Source organism: Ceratosolen solmsi, unplaced genomic scaffold (genome assembly GCF_000503995.2).
Source record: "Ceratosolen solmsi marchali unplaced genomic scaffold, CerSol_1.0 scaffold10, whole genome shotgun sequence".
Taxonomy (NCBI): Eukaryota; Metazoa; Arthropoda; class Insecta; order Hymenoptera; family Agaonidae; genus Ceratosolen; species Ceratosolen solmsi.
The window spans coordinates 26,726,354-26,747,631 of NW_011948412.1; the positions used below are offsets into that span (position 1 = coordinate 26,726,354).

General features: G+C 23.9%; 1 protein-coding gene across 1 annotated transcript; it reads left to right on the forward strand.

Annotated features, from left to right (window-relative positions):
- The first annotated feature begins 5,394 nt into the window (after nucleotides 1-5,394).
- On the forward strand, nucleotides 5,395-16,658 carry LOC105363699 (ataxin-2-like protein). Its single transcript, XM_011501453.1, has 11 exons — nucleotides 5,395-5,490; nucleotides 6,483-6,835; nucleotides 7,264-7,372; nucleotides 7,440-7,781; nucleotides 7,886-8,146; nucleotides 8,272-8,611; nucleotides 9,557-10,020; nucleotides 11,387-11,767; nucleotides 11,989-12,169; nucleotides 14,655-15,014; nucleotides 15,256-16,658. The coding sequence occupies exons 2-11, from the start codon at nucleotides 6,798-6,800 to the stop codon at nucleotides 15,435-15,437; spliced, it is 2,658 nt and encodes an 885-aa protein (XP_011499755.1). The 5' UTR covers nucleotides 5,395-5,490; nucleotides 6,483-6,797; the 3' UTR covers nucleotides 15,438-16,658.
- Nucleotides 16,659-21,278: the final 4,620 nt, after the last annotated feature.

Here is a 21,278-nt window from a genome sequence, read left to right on the forward strand (position 1 = left end):
GGGAAAGAGACTTGAGAAGATAAACGTTATAAATATCATGCATGTATGCAAAAACATATTTGTATTGATTATGAGACGCATTTTTCATGAATTCGATTAAAATATTTTTCACTATTAATAATAATAATATATAATAAAAAATATTTTTCACTAGAATTTTTAAAGCCATCAAACAACTAGAAATATTCATTTGTATAAAACTGGGTCCAGATGCGTGAAAAAAAAATATTATATTAGATGAAATATAGTCAATTAATTTTAAAATTTGTTTGTTCTAAAAAAATTTAGACACATCTATTATATTATGGATTCAATTGATTTTGTCCGTATATTTGAGATAAAATCAGCCTTTTAATAAAAAAAATTGTTTTATAATTTTATTAATTTATTATCATTATTATTATTATTATTAATTATTAAAGTGCATGTAACATTAACTTAAAAATTATAATTAAAATTCTAATTTCTGTCAAGGGTAATAAATAGTATTATAAAAATTAATTTACAATACTCTCAAAAACCTGTAAGATAATAAAAAAAATCTAAAGAAAAAATATAAATATTCAATTATTAACAATTAATAATTACTTAAATATTGTAACATATAACTTTTTATGAATTGAATTAAAGTATACATCAATAAAATATTATTTTCTATTATACGATCAATAAATAATTAAAAATTTGGATTTAAAAGTTAAATAATTTATATTGTACATAAATTAGCAATAATATTTCTAATTAATAAATCTAATGTAATAAATATTATTATTTAATTATTTAATAAATAAATTCGATTCAATTGTTTACTAAATATTATTAAAATATGTACTATCTAATAACAAAAGTAAATTTATATAAATGTAACATTTAATATAAATATTTGTTGTTGTCTATATAAATAAATATACAAAATCACAATCAGATGTGAATCTGAAAATGTACTATTTAAATGCTAAATAAATCATAAATTGAAATAACTACAAAGAATTTATTTAAGGTGTTTCATTTCACCACAGTATTTTTTGAGGAATAATTTGAACAAGTATTTGAATAATCAATGAATCTATATAATGTCTACTATAATCGTACAAGTTTCAATATATAAAGTATACATCATATCACTAAAGGTTAAAAGAAATCAGTATATCGATCAGTATATTGATACTTTTAAGTTATGAACATATTTTTAATTTTTAATTTAAGAGATTTGATATATTAATTATAAATTAAAAATTGTTTTGACTGTAAGCATTGATTTAATAATAATTTATTTGTGTATTTATATTATGTAAATAAAAACTTACTATGAGGAAAGAACTTAACGTTTATCTTAAAAACAAAAATATAACAAAAATATACATTTTTATTGTTACAACATATTATTTTTATTATTTGTATTTATAAGCAATATATAACTTTATTTACTTCTTTTTATTGCACAATTACATTCATTGTTCATTGATTGAACTAAATGTTTTTATATTTATAAACTTAAATATTTTTCTCTTTTTAATACAAGAATAAATAAAGTTTCTCATTTTTTTGTTTCTAGAATTAATAATGTACTAAGCAAAATAATGTTTATTTCTTTTAAATAGTCATTATATAATGTTTATATAGTAATTATAATAAAAATATGCTATGTTTATATATATTTTTTTATTAAATTATTTAAATGTAATTTTAATTATTTATTTCATTTCTAATTTATATTTACATAATCATTGTTTTTGAAAATACGTTTAAAGCAAATATTTAGATAATGCATAACATTATGTATGTATTTTTATTAAAAATCGTAACAATAGAAATTATGTACAATTGTATACTTATATGCATTGGATACATCATTTATACTATATCTAAAATTAAATAGTGTTTCCACCTACCGGATTCTTAATGAATTTTTGTAATATATATCTTGGAGTACCGGCTTTTGATAAATAAATAAAAAATTGTAAGATACAAATATAGCAGCATTATGATTACAATTGCAGGTCACTTATTATGGATATATAATTTTACTTTTAAAAAAAGATGATAAAATCTTTACGAATAATAAAAATTGATGTTCTATTATATATGATCCATACTCGAAATACATTTATTTATGAACGATAACTGAAAAATAAATGTTAGATAGATTTTATCTAATAATTAATCATTGTGTTTAATCAATTATTTATGAATTAATTATCAATATTAAATTTAAATTAATATTAAAACGAGGCAAATATTGCGTGCACCTCTGTAACCTCCACAGCAACTAAATCGATCCTTTAATTATGAATAACAAATTTTATATAATCAAGTTCAACAGATAAAATTGACAATTAATATACCTATGGTTAACTTTTGAATACATAGAGTGTATGTCTTATGTTACATGGTGATTTTAAGAGAAAAACTGCATTTAATTTTTTTTATATATTAGTAATTATTTTTTATTAGTTTTATTTAAAAATAATATAAATTGATATTTAATAATAAAATATTTCATATTGAATAAAGCTGGATAAAAATGATAATAAAGTAAATTAATAATTATATAGTGATAAAAATGTTTCAAAAATTAATTATAATGAATATATGCATTAGGCATAACTTTTTAATTATTTTTACATACATTTTTAAAGATTTTTATTATAAAATTCTATATACATATAAACATAAAATATATATATATAAATATAAAAATATAAAAAAAAAATATATATATATATATATAAACATATAAAATTTTTCTTATATGCTTTAAATAAATGTAATATCCATTTGATAATTTATTTTAAATATTTTGTTTTTAATTGAATACATATATATTATATCTGATTATACAATGCAATATATGAAGGTGGTATTCAATTATATAAATGATATAATATATAATTCAATATGCAATGAATTAAACAAAAGAATTTCCTTTAAATGCACTACATTTCCTGCAGTTATATAAATACAATACAAATAAAAATAGAACATGCTATGTACAATTATTAAAATTTTTTTTTTGTATTATTAAAATAATTTAGAATAGTCTCGAAAAAGTTTCAAATATCCAAACCCAGGCTTTGTGTAATTTGTATGAGCACTTTTGAAAGCATTAAATGATGCTATTAAAGCACTTACAATAAAAACAGCAACTCAATAGTTATTATAAAATTAGTTGACAAAAATGTTGTAGAGTATATTTTATAAATTTTATCGTTTAATTTAAACTTCTAAATGAAAATTAGAAAAAATATTATACATTTCATTTGTAAATAATAGAAAAAATAGATTCTAACAGTTTGATTACAATTTTTGTTATTTAAAGAAAAATATATTTTTTTAAATATATTAAATGTCTTTCATTTTTAAGAATTCATATTATTAATTTGTATTTCAGGAAGAATTTAGAATGCAACAAAGCTTATGATATTTTTAATATTATTTAATTATATACATCCATGAAATTATGACATATATCTGAAAGTATTTAAGTCTTTAGTGTTATATTTAACTTTTATTAAGAATTCTTTTTTATAAAAAATATATTTGATTGATTCCAAATTATTTAATAATTTCAGTTAAGGCTTGAGATAGTTTTAATCAGTGAATTAGAAAATCTAAGCATATTTTATGAATCCAAAATATAGTATTTTCAGATTTAAAAAAGTCATATTAATTTATGCTGTCATAAAATTGCAGTTAAAAATTATTATATAATCTAATATGATTCAGCACTTTACAGTATTATTTAAGTATTTAAATTCCTGTTATTGACTAGTTAAACAATATTTTTCAATAAATTTTTTTTAAGATATTGGAGGTAACTAATGTAGTGTTAACAAAATTTTATACATATTTTCAATTATTTTTAAAATCGTTAGATTTCAATAATTATTGTTAAGCTGCGAAGTTTTTATTTTAATTCATTTTATCGAAATCCTTTTTTTGTTTAATAATTTTTCTTATCTTTTTTATTTTTAATAATCTTTCTTAAGTTTTTGAGTTAGTAGTTTTCCTTTCACAGTAATAATAGTAATAATAAAATATTTCTTTAAATAAATATTTAACGATATCAGAACGTTAATTCTGTGTTATTCATATAAATATTAATTAAAGTTACTTAATTCAAATATATGTAATTACTTAATGAAATTAAATTAAACAGTGAATTTTAAATTATAGATCATGAATAATGAATATTTGCTTAATAATGAATGATTATGTGATACAAGAGGGCCTCATGTACGTAAATATATATAAATGCATTTTTAATTATAATAACAACATTAAATAATTGATGTCAGAAAATTATGTAGAAATTGAAAAATGTTAAGGAATTTTGGTTCACAAGTGAAAAGCAGCAAAATAAGACCGGAAATGTAATCCACTCTGTTTAAATAGTAGAACTAAAGTATTAAATGTAAATACATAAAATAAATAAAATAAATTGTAAGAACGATACTTATATATGCTAGTTCGCATATGTTATGTATTTATTTATCAATAGTGATACAAAAGATAATTCATGAAGAATTTATGATGTCTATTCTATTATAATTATATCAAAAAGATCTCTTAAACAATGCCTATTAAGAAACAGGGTTTGAGAATTATAGGATTGGGTAACTGTTGAAAGTATTAGCACCTCTATCGACCAATGGTGGTGTACTTATTCCTTACAAGTGTTTTAAATTTTCTGATTGCTTTGCATCTGTAACGAATGAATATACATGAGTAAATTGATACATTTTAGAAATAAAAGTAAATAAAAGAAGAAAAAATAAGAAAACAAAATATTTTATGAATTTGCAATAATATTGAAGAACATTTATTTTATTAATACTAATTAAATAAAGATAACAGTGTAAATTTAGCTTATTGACACTTGCGTATATGCATGCAATTCTACAATCCAACAACATAAAAATACTGCATTCTTTCAACAAATATACGTATAAATTATTTTCTGCACCTTTTTTTTATTAATGTAGTAATAATTTTAATTATAAATTAAAACAATATAAGTAAAGCAAGGAAATAAATACCCGTCGAAAAAGAGAAAACAAACAGAAACAATTACCGTATGTAATATACATGTTCCTTTCTTTTTCACTTTCATCCAACCGCGCAAGCAATATGAACCAAAAGTAATGTGCGCGCGCTCTTTCCATAATTGTAAGTGCCTGAACGTAGACGGCGTTTCCATCGGTCCCAGTCATCGGGATCGGGCCGATCGGTCGACTGAAGCGTGTCCCGCTCTCCTCACCTCGTCTAGGACTCGCTCCTCGAGAGCAGGCAACCGAGGGTTCGTCGTGTTTTTCTTTTCTCACGTGTGTGTTCCTTTATTTTGTATAAATAATTATCCTTGTAAAATTTTGGCTAAATGTTGATTTAAAAATAAAAAACGAAGGCTGAGAAGACAATATATACACGAGTGTTCAGTGCAAGATAAACGAGAGCGTTGTTAATTGCCACACGCGAAAGGAAGAAGGCAAAGTAAGTGAACAACGATTTTCGTGCGATATCACATTATTTACAACCGCATGTGTCTATATTCAACAATATGTAATAAAACGGGGCATACATATATTTATACATGTAAGCGACCGAACATTGTAACACCAAAGAAATAAATGAAGCTGCTGGTGCTACTCTGTGTATTACTATTAATTTTTGTTAATTTATCTGTCGGTTCTTAATATATCTTTTATGAATAATACAGCGATAATTGCATGAAAAGTAGAAAAAATGGAAAAAGAGAACGCGCGCCAATTTTTTTTACAACTGTCGCCTCTTTGCATCTTGTATTTCTCCAGCACCATCATTTTCTCTTTCTATACAGTTCTACACTGTGTATGAAGTGCAATTTGTTAATTATTCTTTAAAGGAACATAATTAAATCAAATTTTATTCTTTGAATTTCTTCTCGAAGAAAATTTTAATGCATTTATGAACAGTAAATTTGCACACTTAGCAAATAAGGGTCATTTCTCTTAGTTTGCGCACATAAGAAGAAAGACAAAAAGACTTGGAAGAGAAGGATAAAAGATGCAACAGCAGCGCGACGGTGTTACGTCACGCGCCAGCGATTGAACGAGATATATATATATAATGAAACGTCGACGAGATATGAAGTGATAACAAATTGAAAGAGAGAGAGAGAACCTGAATTTTATGTACTTCCTTGCAATATGAGCGTTTTTTCAAATGTAATGTGTCTTTTGTCATATATTTTTGTATGAAATATATATAGATTTTAAAGCCATGTCTGTAATCTACTTTAATATAAATGAGTAGTATCAAACATTCATCTTGATTCTTCTAAGAATTATTAATTTATGTATTTAGTAATTACCGTCATATTAACTTAATAAAAAATTATAATTAATACATGAGTGAAATACATGTTGTTGAAATATAACTATGTATTTATCTCAAAAAAGCATTAACTAGTGAATAATTGTCAAAATTTTCATGACATGTTACAGATTGTGCGCATCTCATTACAGTCTGAACACTTAAAGAAAGAACTATCAGTGATCCACTGGATTTATTAGTGTCTTTTAATTTAGAAATTATATCAAACAGTCCTGATTACTATTGCTCCTCAGTAAATAAGTGTTAAAGGTATTCCATTAGCTGCAGTTTAAGAGGAATAGACACCTCTGATATAAATATTGTGTTTGGCAAGTTTTTGAAAAATCGTCAAAATTCCGGTCCCCACAAGGAACCCAGAAGGCCCCCAACAAACTGGTGGGAGAAATCCACTGACTTCTGGTGACGATAACTTGTATAATAACAAAATGAACAATAAAAGAAAGAATCGTTCAAATCCAACTAGGTATGCATTCTATTTATATACTAAATTTTCTTAGTATTAACATCTATGATAATAATAAATAAATCTTTTAAAACAAAATATTAAAGAGTACAATAAAAGTACAATAAAACAGATTAAAGAATAAAAATTAGTTGAACTGTAAATTACAAATTTCGATCTATACATTACTTAAATTTATTTATTAAATTTGTATTTATTTATTTAGATAACTATAAATTAGTCTTATTTGAAATTATATTACTCGATTACATTATGAATGAATAATAAATATTTTTTTTACTAGCGCAATTATAATTTTAGTTCATTTTATAAAGATATTAAATAAGGTATTAATGTATATTATGAAATTGAGTGCATAATTTAAAGTAAAACGGAATTACTTAAAATTTCAAGATTAGTTATAAAAAAATTATTTTAATAAATTTTAGATCCCCGCGGGCACGGGGTCCGCAAGAACGTTGTGTTGTTGCAGATGGAGTATACAATAATGCTCATTTTATGCATGCAATCACAAGTCACGTAGGCAATATTGTACAGGTAAAAATAATTTTTTATGATAACGACATGCATTATTCATTTGTTATAAAGATATATTTTTTTATAGATTCAAACTCAAAATGGTTCAATATATGAAGGTATATTTAGAACTTTCTCTAGTCAATTCGAATTAGTTTTGGAAATGGCTCACCGTGTTGAAAATTCTGGTAAAATAAGTGTAGACAGTGTTGTAGAAAAATTGATATTTAAATCACAAGATATTATTACATTTTCTGCAAGAGATGTTGATCTGGACTATGCAACTAGGGATACATTCCAGACAGATACTGCCATTAGTAAATTTAATGGTCTAATCAAAGGAGAAAAAGAGCTTGAACCTTTTTTTCTGGCTGTGCAAGATGATATTGCTACAACAAATGGAGCTAATTTAGAGTTAGATCGTACTGCTGTGAGTTTATACAATTGATAAACAATAATAATCTGTATTTATATTTAATATAAATTTTTATAATGATTACTTTATAATTTCTTTATCATGAAATTTTATTGTAGAATGGTTGGCCTGCTGATGATATGTTTCGAACAAATGAACAAACGTTTGGCATTCAATCAACATTTGAGCCAAATTTAAGCCAATATACGGTTATACTTCAATGTGAAGATACTAAAGATTATAAAGAACAAGAAAAGAAAGCAGCAAAGATAGCTAGTGAAATTGAATCCCAACCAGATCACAGAGTACGATTGGAACTTGAAAATGGTGATGAGGAAGAAAGATTTGCTGCAGTTATACGTACTAATGACTCCAATTATGTAAGATTGTTTTTATTTAAAGTGAAAAAAGCAAATTTTATTTAATTATTTAGTGTTAAAATTTTAAGTCTAATTATGTTTTTCATTTTTATTTTTTATATTCATAAAACTACTAATACTTTTAGGGTCGATCTAATAATAACGAAGGTAAATATGTACCACCTGCAAAAAGGAAAAATGGCAACACTGGTAAATTAATGCGAACGACGCCTCCACCACAGTCTCCAGGTTCGGCGTCAAACAAAAATTTATTTAATCAGGCTCCGCCATCTGCCAATGCTACTGTAAGCGTTCCTCCAACAAATAACATTCCAGTAAGCATGTCGTCGCATCCTCCCGTGATACAACATCCAGTACCCCTAAATATGGGTGGTATACCAAGTGGAGTCGTCGTCCCTTACAATCCTCCGCCATTTGTTCCTCCACCAACCTCTCAACCTCCACCTCCAAATGTTGCAGTTCCTGGTGAGTTATATTAAAAACAATTTTATATTCTAACTTACAAAATTTCAAAGTAAACATATCAATTTCAATATATTCAGTTATAACTTCCAGTATCATTTTATATTTAATTTTTGCAAACAATAATTTTTATATTTTTGTTTTAATTAAAATCATGAAAATGTAATTTCTATATTGTATAAAAATAATTATATAAAAAATTGTTAATTTTAATAATAATTTAATGTTTAATACGTTTGTAATAGTATATATAATAATTAATAACTATAACTATAACTAATTAATGAAAATAAATTAATGAAAACAATAACTAATTAATGAAAATAACATCTTTCATTGAAAGGTACCATTCTTTACGAATTTCAAATTTTATATAACTAAAAAAAAGCTAGTAGATAAATTATAGTAGATAAATATAATAAATAATATAATTAATAATATAATTTTATTATTAATTATATAAATTTTAATATAATTAACAATTATTTTAAAAATGCGTTGATTTGTAATTATATGAGTTTAGCATTAATGTTATATACTGATATATACACATTTTTTTATACTGATTTTTCTGTTTAATACATTTTCATAATATAAAAATTATTATTATATGGGTTTAAATAATAAATCTTGTTTTATTTTTTTATATAATATATGTGTATATATATATATATATATATATATATATATATATATATATATATATATTAATCTAAATGAAAATATAATTTATATATAAGATTTATCAATAGTTCAATTTTATAATTATTAACTAATTTCCTTAATATATTTGTCAATATAAAACTTTATATAAAATATATTGCATTCAATTATTTTGCTAAAGTAATAAAATTATATTGTTTTAATTCTTAACTAATATCTAAGAATAATTAATTGTATAGAAATTAACAAACAAATAATTGATTTTTAATTCATTTATGATTACAGTAATGTCTCAAGGTCAGCCCCCTTCCCAAGTAACATCCAATCTACCTCAAGTACCCTTTTCATCACAACAGCCACAATCTTCCATGAACAAAATGAATATGGATAAGCGTGAACGTCCAAGCAGACAAGTATATCAATCTGATAAAGCACCACCGGCACCCTTCCCTGGAGTTCATGTAGTACCTCAACATTCACAGCAACCTACTCAATCACAACCACCAACCCATGTTCCCATGCAACAATCTTCTATGGATGGCTCTCCACAGATATCAACAAAAGAACAGCAACATCGAAAGGTGCCAACACCAAGAGGAAGAGAGGAACAGCACTCTGAGCTCAGACAGTTCGCCTCAGATTTTAAATTAGCTGATCAACAGACGACTCAAGAGGTACAACAGCAACAATCAACACTTGGTAGAAAACCACATCCTCAAGAAGCACATATATCTCAAGTTCCACCTATGGTGAGATTTTCAATTATGAATAAAATATGAAAGGATGAATCTCTTAAGACTTATTATTCTTTATTTCATAATACTTTTTATTTAATAATTATAACTTTAATAATTTTTTATTAATACTTCATATTTATTATAAATATTTTCTATATATATATATATATATATGTGTGTGTGTGTGTGCTTCCAATTATTAATCAGTAAAATATTAAATAATTGTATTGTATAGTTAAAACTTTCTAGAGATTTATCTTTTTAAATACATTGAATGAATAATTTGTTATTAACATCAATTTTTTTCTGATTTTTTTTTTTGTTTATTATGATTTTTAGTTACCAGAAGATGTGTTATCAAATGCTCCAATGAATGAATCTATAAAAAAAAAAAGATTTCATAAATAATTTTAATATAATTTATATACAAAATCATAAAAAAGAATTAACTTTGTATACGCGATTATTGAAATTGGAAGCTAGTAATGTTCGAAAGATCAACACCAGTTATGAATGAATCAGGAAGAAAGATCATTTTGAAATTACTTTTTTTTCAACATATTAACTTTTCTAATAGATTTAAATATTTGACGTTTGAATTTAACAGCTTTCATGAAAAAAAATTTATAAAAACAAATATTTATGTAGTTATAAATCATAAAAATAATTCTTAAAAATATTAACTTCCAATTATCAAAGAAATTTTATGTAAGAAGATAAAAAATTAGATTTTAATGTAATAACTGTGATAGAATACTTTCATGAAAGTTCTAATCGTTAAATATGATTATAGAATGTCAATGTAAGTGTATTTATAAGAATAAAATTTTTTTTAATTTTTATTTGTTTTTTTTTTCTTTCTTAAATGTTTGTAAGTTGTCCGATTTACTCCTCTAGCAAATAACCTTAATAAAATATTACATTATTGATTTCAACCATTTATTTAAAAATTTGAATGTTTAAATGATTTTAATTACACTGATGAAAGATAGCTAAAAAAAATTCCAATATATTTTTATTATTAATTTACATAAAAAATAATTAAACCACAGGTTTTAAATATTTTTATAGATTCATAAAAAATGCTTTATTCATAATTTTTGATCTTTAAAGAAAGTATTTTATAAAAAAGGTATTAATTATCACTATAGGATCATATCTTTTTAAAATTTTTTTAAATAGACTGGCAATCTCAAGACTAATCATTTGTTGTAAAAATTTATAATAGGATTAAAAAATTAGCTGGTAATACTTACAAATTATATATGTAGATAAATGACTAAAAATATAGACTATAAAAAATTTTTTTTTAATAAACTAAATGAATTTTTTATTATAAATATCTTATTTATATTATTTGAAAAACTTTTTTAATCAGGGTCCATCACATCATCAACAACCACATTCTCATAACTCAACATCACAAACAGTACCTCAGCCGTTACCTCAACAACAGCAATCTTATCAACAACAAACCCATCAGTCACCAATTCAGGAAGAGCTAGTCGTGATAAATAAACCTCCACCATGTCCAATACCTGTTCAACCAACAAGTCCACCTCAACAACCTCAGCAGCAAGTACAGACACAAGTTCCATCTTCACAGTCATCACAATCTCAGCCACAAACTCCACAAGTTCCTGTACTCCAACAAACACAGGAGGATTCAAGCATGGAGAAGATAACCGCTTCTTTTAAGAAATCCAAATTAAATCCAAATGCTAAGGAGTTCAATCCAAATGTTAAACCTTTTACTCCTGTAAGTAAAAATTTATAATTAAATTTAAATATATTCAGTTAACTAAAAAATACAATTGCATTGTAGAAACATTAGTATTATAAAATAAATTTAGAATTAAGTTTGAATTGAAAATAAATGAATATGTTAATTGTTAATTTTATAATTGAAATATATTAAATGAAATTTTTGAAAAAAATTTCACTTAATTATTATGAGTTTTATATTAATGTTTCATTCAGAGATCTCCTAGTACACCAACTCCAAGTAGACCTCATACACCTCAAACACCACAGTATGCAGCAGCTACAATGTCATCTGCTGTAGTGATGCCTGCATTTATAATGCAGAGTCAACCACCTACAGCATTTACTCAGCCTCCATCTCAGCCAGTAACAAGGTTTCGAAAGAATCAATATCTAGGTATTGTAGCTAGTTTTTATTAATTCATTAAATAATGATTAAATATACTTTTTTAATATAGTATTTAATACGTTTTTTACTCTAATATGCAGTTTATTAAATTATAATTATACTTGCAAATTAATTTATAATATTAATTTCTTTTATTTTATGTTGAATAATAATTACTATACATTAGTTTTTAATTGTGAGAAATATTAAAAAGTAAAATATGCCAGCTTCATATTAAATATTACAAATAAATTTAAATACAATTTATTATAATTGTGCAGTATATAAGAGTACAATAAATTCAAATAATGAAGAGTTACAAAACAAAACACTTAATTTTCAGCAGAGATGAATGCCATTTCTGAATTTTTACATATTTTTATATTCGGTCATCTATAATACAATCCTTCAAATATCTATTTTTCAAAGACTTAAGCTTATATCTGAAAGGATATTTGATCTTGTCAAATATTGCACTTACATTTTAGTTAAAACAGTACAAATAAAGTTTTATTATTTTTCAATTAAGTTTACAAATTTATTTGTGATCTAAACTTGTGATTTATAAAAAATTTTCAATCAATATCTCCATGATTTTAGTCAGCTATCTGAATTGGTGCTAAATATATCAAGTATTATATTATGATGTAAAGATACTTTGCTATTCTTTTATTTTTTATTAATATTTGTTCATGCTAGGTTTGAATATGTGTCTTGTCAACTATTTAAACTACAAAGGTCATTAAACACTATATTATTGTATATTATGTAAAACATTATGTAAAATACATAAATATAATATTGATAAAATATAGTTTTTTCCTACTATCTCATAAATACTCTGTAATTTGTAGATTTTCAACTATATACTTAATTATGTCATTTTTGGTTGTTAAAATATTTACAAGTGCTTAAAAAAATACAAATTTTCTTGATATTATTTGTATATACTCTAAAAAGTTTCTAGTAACTCGATTTTGTATTATACTTGTGGAAAATATTGACCATGGCCACATTTGATTACTTTTTACTCATTCCAATAAACAAATACTTCAAACAGGTATTTTGATCAAATACAACATTGTGTCAGGAGCTCTTAGCTCATGAACTACAACTTCCTTTAACTGATGTTTTTATTAATTTCATTGTCACTTACTCCAATATGACAGTGTTGTTACAGTGTTGTTCACATTAAAATCTACTACATACCTTACTCCAACACCACTCACTTTATCATTAACAATGTTATTATAACTGATAATTCTGGTCATTTTACAACTTTAACTTCTTTATCTTGTAAATATAGTTTTATATATTGTCTATTCAGTTAATTTCTTTTAACTTACCAGTATTTTATACCATAATTAATTATTTAAATATTATGTTGCAAATATCAAGAATTGGTGCTCATTAGCAATTCAGTAACATTCCTGTACAATTTTTCAGAATATTATTCAATAATGTTAATTAAACTTCATCTTCATTCATTACAAATTGGTCTTTTTTATTCACATATATTATAATTTCGATTAATTAGTGAAACTTCTAATAATTAATTTAATATATAAATCTATCTATATATTTAACTACTAGAGTTGTAAGATTCTCATAAGAATTTTAACAATAGTATTTTTAAAACACTGCTAAAGCTAGTTTATTTAACCTTGTAGATTTAATTTTATTCAGTATTTCTAATGTTTTTTTGGCTTTCTAATAATTTATTTTTCATATTAGTTCTATTTGTCTTAATGTTTACTTCAGTTTATAAGTAGATTTTGTCCACTTCGATAGCAATACTTCCAGCATAATATTTGCATATAGTCCATCTAAGTAGCATATATATTTCATAACGTTACTAATTTCTCTTTGATATAGTAAGTTATCAGCAACAAGGATACTAATCTTCATCATTTATCATTTAATTTTATTTATCTCATCCACACATTGTCAAAAGCGCATCATGTTAAACTGTACTCTAATCACAAATTCTGTATTAAAAAAATTACCATACTTAAGCTTCTAAGAAGCAGAGTAAGCTTCTTAGAATTTATGCAATAAGAATGGGTACAGCAAATTCAAAGTGCAGAACAAAAAACGTAATATAATCAGTGCTGTTTCCCATCTATCCATACCCTTCCAACTTTCAGTGGTTTGTTTGACAGGATTCAACGACAGAATATATCAAAGACTTTGTGGGCGTGTTAATAACGGATAACTTGAATTCTTTTCCGACGAATGTCCAACTTAATTTATGACGTATATAAATTTGAGAACTTAAGATATACTTTGAATGCAATGCTAATATTTCATAGATAAATTATTTTTGTTTATTCATAAAAAGGTTAACTTGTAAGAATAACATATAATAAATAACTTTATAAAACGTCGTGATATACCCAATTTAAAAAAAAGAAATTAATTAGATAAAAAAACGTTGAGTGTCTTCATTAATATGAAATCGACATTACAACTAATTTAACCTTTTATATTTCAGTCCCAATGATGCAACATCGTGCACCAGATGTAGCATCACAAATGCAAGTAGCTGCTGCAACGGGACAACCACTACTCGCTCCAGCACCTTTGCATCCACCCTTCCAACTGCCTTATTCAGGTCAACCGACATATGGAGCACAAATGGTGAGGATGGTGCCTGCACCACCACCACCACCACATATGACAGCTAATCCATATCACCACCATCATGAATCACCAGGACCTCAAGCTCCTGGTATACAATATATGAATCCACATGCACATCCCCATCCACATGTGAGCCAACAGCAACCAAATCAGACTCCATCACCAGCGAATCCCAATCCCCCGCATACACCTGGTACTTACAATCCACCAGGTAATATGAAATTTCATTAGATATTTATCATTAAAAAAAAAATTTTAAATTAAGAACAAACTAAAACTAAGAATAATTTGTTTAAACATACAATCTACTAGTTTTAAATCCTTTATTAACTTCAATAATTGCATGAAAAAATGAACATGTCCATATTTATTATTAAATTTTTTAAATAGATAATTAAAATTGGTAAAATTACGCATATTTGATTAAACATATAATTTTATCTTTTTTATAGGTACACCTCAACCATCATACCCACAACCGCCTCCACAAAGTCATGCGCCAACGGGATATCCTATAATGTGCCCAATAATTCCACCACATATACCTATACCACCTCAGCATATGCAATACATACCTCCTCAACCACCACCGGGTCAACAAACTATACCAGTTATCTTACCCCACACTCAGTAGTCCCGCGCTATCCCGGGCAAACAGCTGCGACAGAGCCGACGACATGGATATCCTTAAACATTCATTTGTAAAGATGAACAAACAAACATGATGAATGTTTACTGCGATATTATCGAACGGATCTGCTAGTGCCAGGGAGTGTTAGATAAACTAATAAAACTATTAATATAAATATATACTTCAGAAGTAATAATACAACGACGATAATGGAATAAGCCAATGTTGCAAGGCTACTTTAATCAGTGTTGAGTAACAATGGTTGAAACATAAATTCTTTATATTTTCTACATCGATATCCATGTTTAATTATCTTCTTGATCATTGAAATTTCCTTCTTTTCTCCTATTCTTTTATATAATTTTTTTGTTTTAAATAGAAGATTTTTCATTGATCATTATTCATACGCAATACATATCTGCTGTCGATTACATTAAGGACAGCCAGTACTATCTTTTTAAAAAATTGGATTTCGTTATGTTCTTAAAAAGAATAAAAAATATTATCTTCAGTGCCGCACAGAAAATAAATGCAAAGAGTATAAATAACTCTTAAAAGTATTTTTACCGCGACCGAAAGATATGGTTTTCAAAGAAATTGAGTTTCCGCAGTTCACAGTGTATGTAACTGCATTAAACGAAGCTCATAGTGAAAAAAATTAATTTTATCATTTTTTAAAATTGATAGTCATAAAACCTATCGATTTTTCTGATTATGCTTTGCAAATGTATGGGAAATGATGCAGAATCGTAAAAAAAATGGAAAATCAAATTAATGATACATGTATGTTATTAAAATTCCCTGAATTCTCTTTATGAATGTTATGCATATACCAAAGTTAATAATCGGCAAAAATCCTGAAAGAAAAATCGAACCGCAAAGTGACAGGATGTCATTAAAAAAATGTGGTATATGAAAAAAAAAATAAAGTCTTTACTTAGAACAATATTCTAAATGCCTTTTAGAAAAATCTTAGATGATTTAAATACAAAATTTTCAAATAGACATAGTGCCATAAATTTGTGCATACAATTGTCAAAAATATTTGTGAGAAATAAAGCAGAAAATCACTGAAGTAATATGTTTTAAAATGAACGACATTCGATACAAAAAGAGAGTTGAAGACTCCTTAATTTTGAAAAAATAAGAAAATGAAAAACGTATGCGTATCGAAAAATACGAATATCGCGATATGAGTACGTATGGAGTAACAACAGAGTCGTGTAAAAATACACTACTCCTTGTTGATATAGGGTTTTGTAAAATAAAAGAAAGAAAACTTTCGTACAAAAATAGATGTCTGCATTTTCTATCAAATGCTATAAAAGGGAAAAAATAGAAACGGTATCTCTACTTTGTTTTCAATACGCTAACAAGATATAAAGCTGTCAGTATATAATTTAGTTATTCTTCAAAGACAAATGTTAAGTTACATAATTAAATATAGAATGCTTATATAATATAAGTTATATTATAAATATAAAAGATATGATTAAAATAAAATCTGCAGTTTTTTACATCTAAAAATTCAAATACTGAATTTTTCTAAAGTCGAAGGAATATACCTAAAGTACCATAAAATTAATTTTAATCATATTCAGTAGAACTATTTTTCAATTATAAACAATAACTGCATTTATCACCGAAATATTTTATTTTCCTTTTTATTTTAAAAAGTCAACTTAAAACAAATAAAATATTCTTAATTAAAGTATATTCAAATAATAATAATAAGTATCGAAACATGTAGTTGTTTATTCAACGGAACAATAATTGTTGAAGTGTGCGATATCGGCTAAAAGAATGTAACAATTTTTACGGCCTTCGACCTAGTCGTGTAAATAAAATGAATTAAAAAGTCAAGAACAGACAGAATATCACAATAGCGTGGCATCGTTAAACACAAATTTTATATTGAAGAATTTAAAGAAAAAACATCAAATAAATTCATTAAGAACTAAGTTTTTCATTTTTTATACCTACCATTATAAAAAATGTTCTTGAAAGGCACTATCTATTAATAGTAATTATAAATAAATGATTTATATAAATTTAGTTTTTAATTATTGTTTAATGTAATACGAAATGAACAATTTTTTTAATTTACATATTACATCTAATATTTACAGATGCTTATAAATATAGCAATTAACCAAATATATTATTTAATTAGGTCGTTTACAATTGCAAATTTTTTTAAGGTGATGTTTTATATTATTTAATACATTAAAATTGTTAATGACACGCATTTTATTGTTTTTTTACAGTATTCTTAATTTGTAACAAGCATTTGCATTTGATTTTTCCAAGTGAATTATACATTTTACAATAATATTTACATATTTATTTTCAATGCAATTCATTATAGAATAATATAAAAAGTTGCGTGCATGCAAATGCATTTGAATACGTTCATTTTATTACAATACATACAAAACTACCTACACAAAACATAACTTTCTCATCAAATTCTTCATAATGTACTTAAATATTTGTTAATTTGCAAAGCAAATAAGTTTTTTTTTTTAATTTTCAAAAAAGATGCTGAATACTAATTTTGATTCTGCGACCTGTACCAATCAACTAAACGATAGATCAATTTTAAGAAAACATTTAATAAAATTTATTCGCACTTGAGATATCTAATCAAAAACATTAGTATACCATGTCGTATAATAAAGGTTAATATTGAATATTTCCTAATAATTATAATTAATACATTGATTCTGTTTCAATTTCACTATCTGATAATTTTTTCCTAAATTTGAAACAATTTAATTTACAACAACTTTCAGTTCTATCAAATGGAACATTCGATTTCTTTTTCCATTTATTTTTATTATATTTTTTCGAATTTAAATTTCCATTCAAGTTCAAAGTATATAAGCTATATTTCTAGAACTACAAGAACAATATTCTTCAATATGGTATATTTTTTATAACATCTTTGATATATTTATTTAAAAATTGAATACATTTTTTTATTGGATTCTACTCGCTATTATATATCCTATGAATAGTTAAAAGATTTATTGTTTTTAATGAAATGATTTCAAGATGTATACTCTTGGTAAATATTTATTTTTTCTGCGATACGAATAAGATATATCCACCAATCTAACAATATAATTTCATAAAATAAAACGTTTTTAGTTTCATTATATTTATTAATTAGATTAATTTTATTCTTTTTGTATTAAAATTGTATAGTCTATTGAAATATATAAATCACGGACATTAAATTAATTCAAGACATTTCATATATTATAGCTATATTTAACTCTTGAACAAAATTATTTTAAGTACTTACTTTTTTTCAATACTTTCCATGTTCAAGATATATGTTAATATATATATTTTATAAATAAATACTTTTTATACGAAACTTTATTTAAAAATTAATGTTATTAATTTAATTATATAAGTTTGGTATTTAAATAAATTTTTAAATAAAAAATCTATATTATTAAATTTTTGTTAAAGTCGATATAGTTTAATTAATATCTATTAGTACTCAAAAATCCAATTGTGTAATACATGTTATATAATACATGTTAATATAATAGATTTAATACTTATAAAAAATACTATTAATTCATAGTTAAAAATTTAATTTTGCAGCAAAAGTAAACTTCAAATAATGACTGTAAATTATATATATATATATATATATATATACATAATAATTATAGTTGGCAAATAAAAACTATAAGTTATACGATATAAAAAAAATTATTGGAGATTTCAAGAAATTATAAAGATTAAGTGATATAAATTAATGTTTTTATATAAGTGAGATAATGCATTTCGTCTATGGCTTACACAACCAACGATTTCCGAAGTTATAACGAACTATTTTTGTATATTTGCAGGGGTCCATATAAATGTAAATATACAGAGCATATATAAAACATGCAAATATCTCATTGCTTTTCACATTCATTGATATAAAAAAACCATTTCTTTATAAATAAACAATTAACGATTAAATATAAGAAATAAAGATTATTATAATTTTTGTTACTTTTAATCTAATTTCGTCATATTTTGTTATAATATTTAAATTATTATTTAAAATGTTTAATATTTATTAATTTGTATTTGCTTAAATGTACTTGATAATTACTTAAATAATATGTAGTATTAATTAACAGTACGATTACAATAAATATTTAAGTGACGCAAATTTTATGTAAGTATAAATACTTTTAATTACACGATTTTTTGGTTAAATATTTATTTTTATTAAAATATAAATTTATATGTCAGTTTTAATTCATCACAATCATATAATTTATTATTATAAATAAAAGGAAATAATAACTCAACAAATTCTTTATTTAATTAAAATTTTATCCTGTAATTATCATAGAACAAAAAGATCTTAAAAATATCAATAAAAAATACACTAACATTTTATATACCTAAAATTATCTGTCCTAACTTAGCCTCCTATAATGCAGCAGATTAACTCTAACTATAAATGATTATAAGAATGGTCAGTGCCTATTATATTGAAAACAGAAATATTAATAAATATCTTGTTAACAAGATGATGTATAGAATATTAATTGTATTTTTATTCATTTAAAAAAATTTTTTAACTAATTGTTTTCAAAATTAAAGGTTAAAGTTTTGAATGACAATCTTTCATAACTTTATACTTTAAAGGTACACGATTAATATCGAATTGTATGTATCAATACTGATTAATATAAAAATTCTTTCTCTTTGCTTTAATTTTAAACGATTATATATTTTGTTATAAATTTATTCAAATGAAGCAATTATAATGATTATACAATAAAAATACTTATCAAATTCCAAATATCATTTGTGTAAATATTTGTATTAATAAAATGAAAATATACAACTCATTTTATGAAGTATATTATAGAGATTTTACGATTGAATATTTTTCGTTATTCGTGTTCTTTCCGTTTATTTCATTGTTTTATGTCTTATAAACACATTATCACAGAACACAAAAATTAAATTATAAAACAATATTAGTTATTCGTGTTTAGACGCCATCTTAGTTAAATATAAAAAATTATTGTTTGAACAGCATAAGGTCAATGACAGTTTTAAGAATTTTCTCTAAAAAATAATAGTTCTCTCAATTATTTATATCCTTTCATTTTTTTGCCATGAGGTAATCAATGTACTATCATCAAATCAATAATAAAAGGGGTTCATCTGAGAATTTTGTAGTATAACTATAACACTTCTGTCTCATTAAGTAAATTAAAATAACTTCCCTTAATTTTTATTGAAAATAAATGCTGAATTCTTAGTTTTTTAATAATCAAATAATTAAATATTACTCAGAAAATTGAAAAAACCTACACTTATATCTCCAATAAATTGAATTTTAAAAAAATTTTACCTAACATGGTAGATTGTCTTGGCATTTTCAAAAGTTACAAAATGTCTTATTTTCAATATGCAAACACTCATTGAAATGCACAATACCAATTAACATTCATTTACTGAGTTCATGATCATAACTATTTATACATTTAACAGATCAAGGCAAAAATACAAATTAGTTGACAAATTGTAAAATTATTAGTTAATAATTTTTTTGATAATATATATTAAATATTGAATACTATTTTTTTACTAATAATAACGGATTGGATATTACAAAACTATCAATACTATTCTGTAATTTCAACTGAACCAACAATTACAATTACAAAACGTACATAGATATTAAGTTTCCACAATTAAATAAATGATCATTATTTATATACAGGAATCTTGTTTGGTACTTTCACAAATTTTAGTACATATTTCATTAAATAAACAAATTATTAATAAAAATATATACAATGCAAA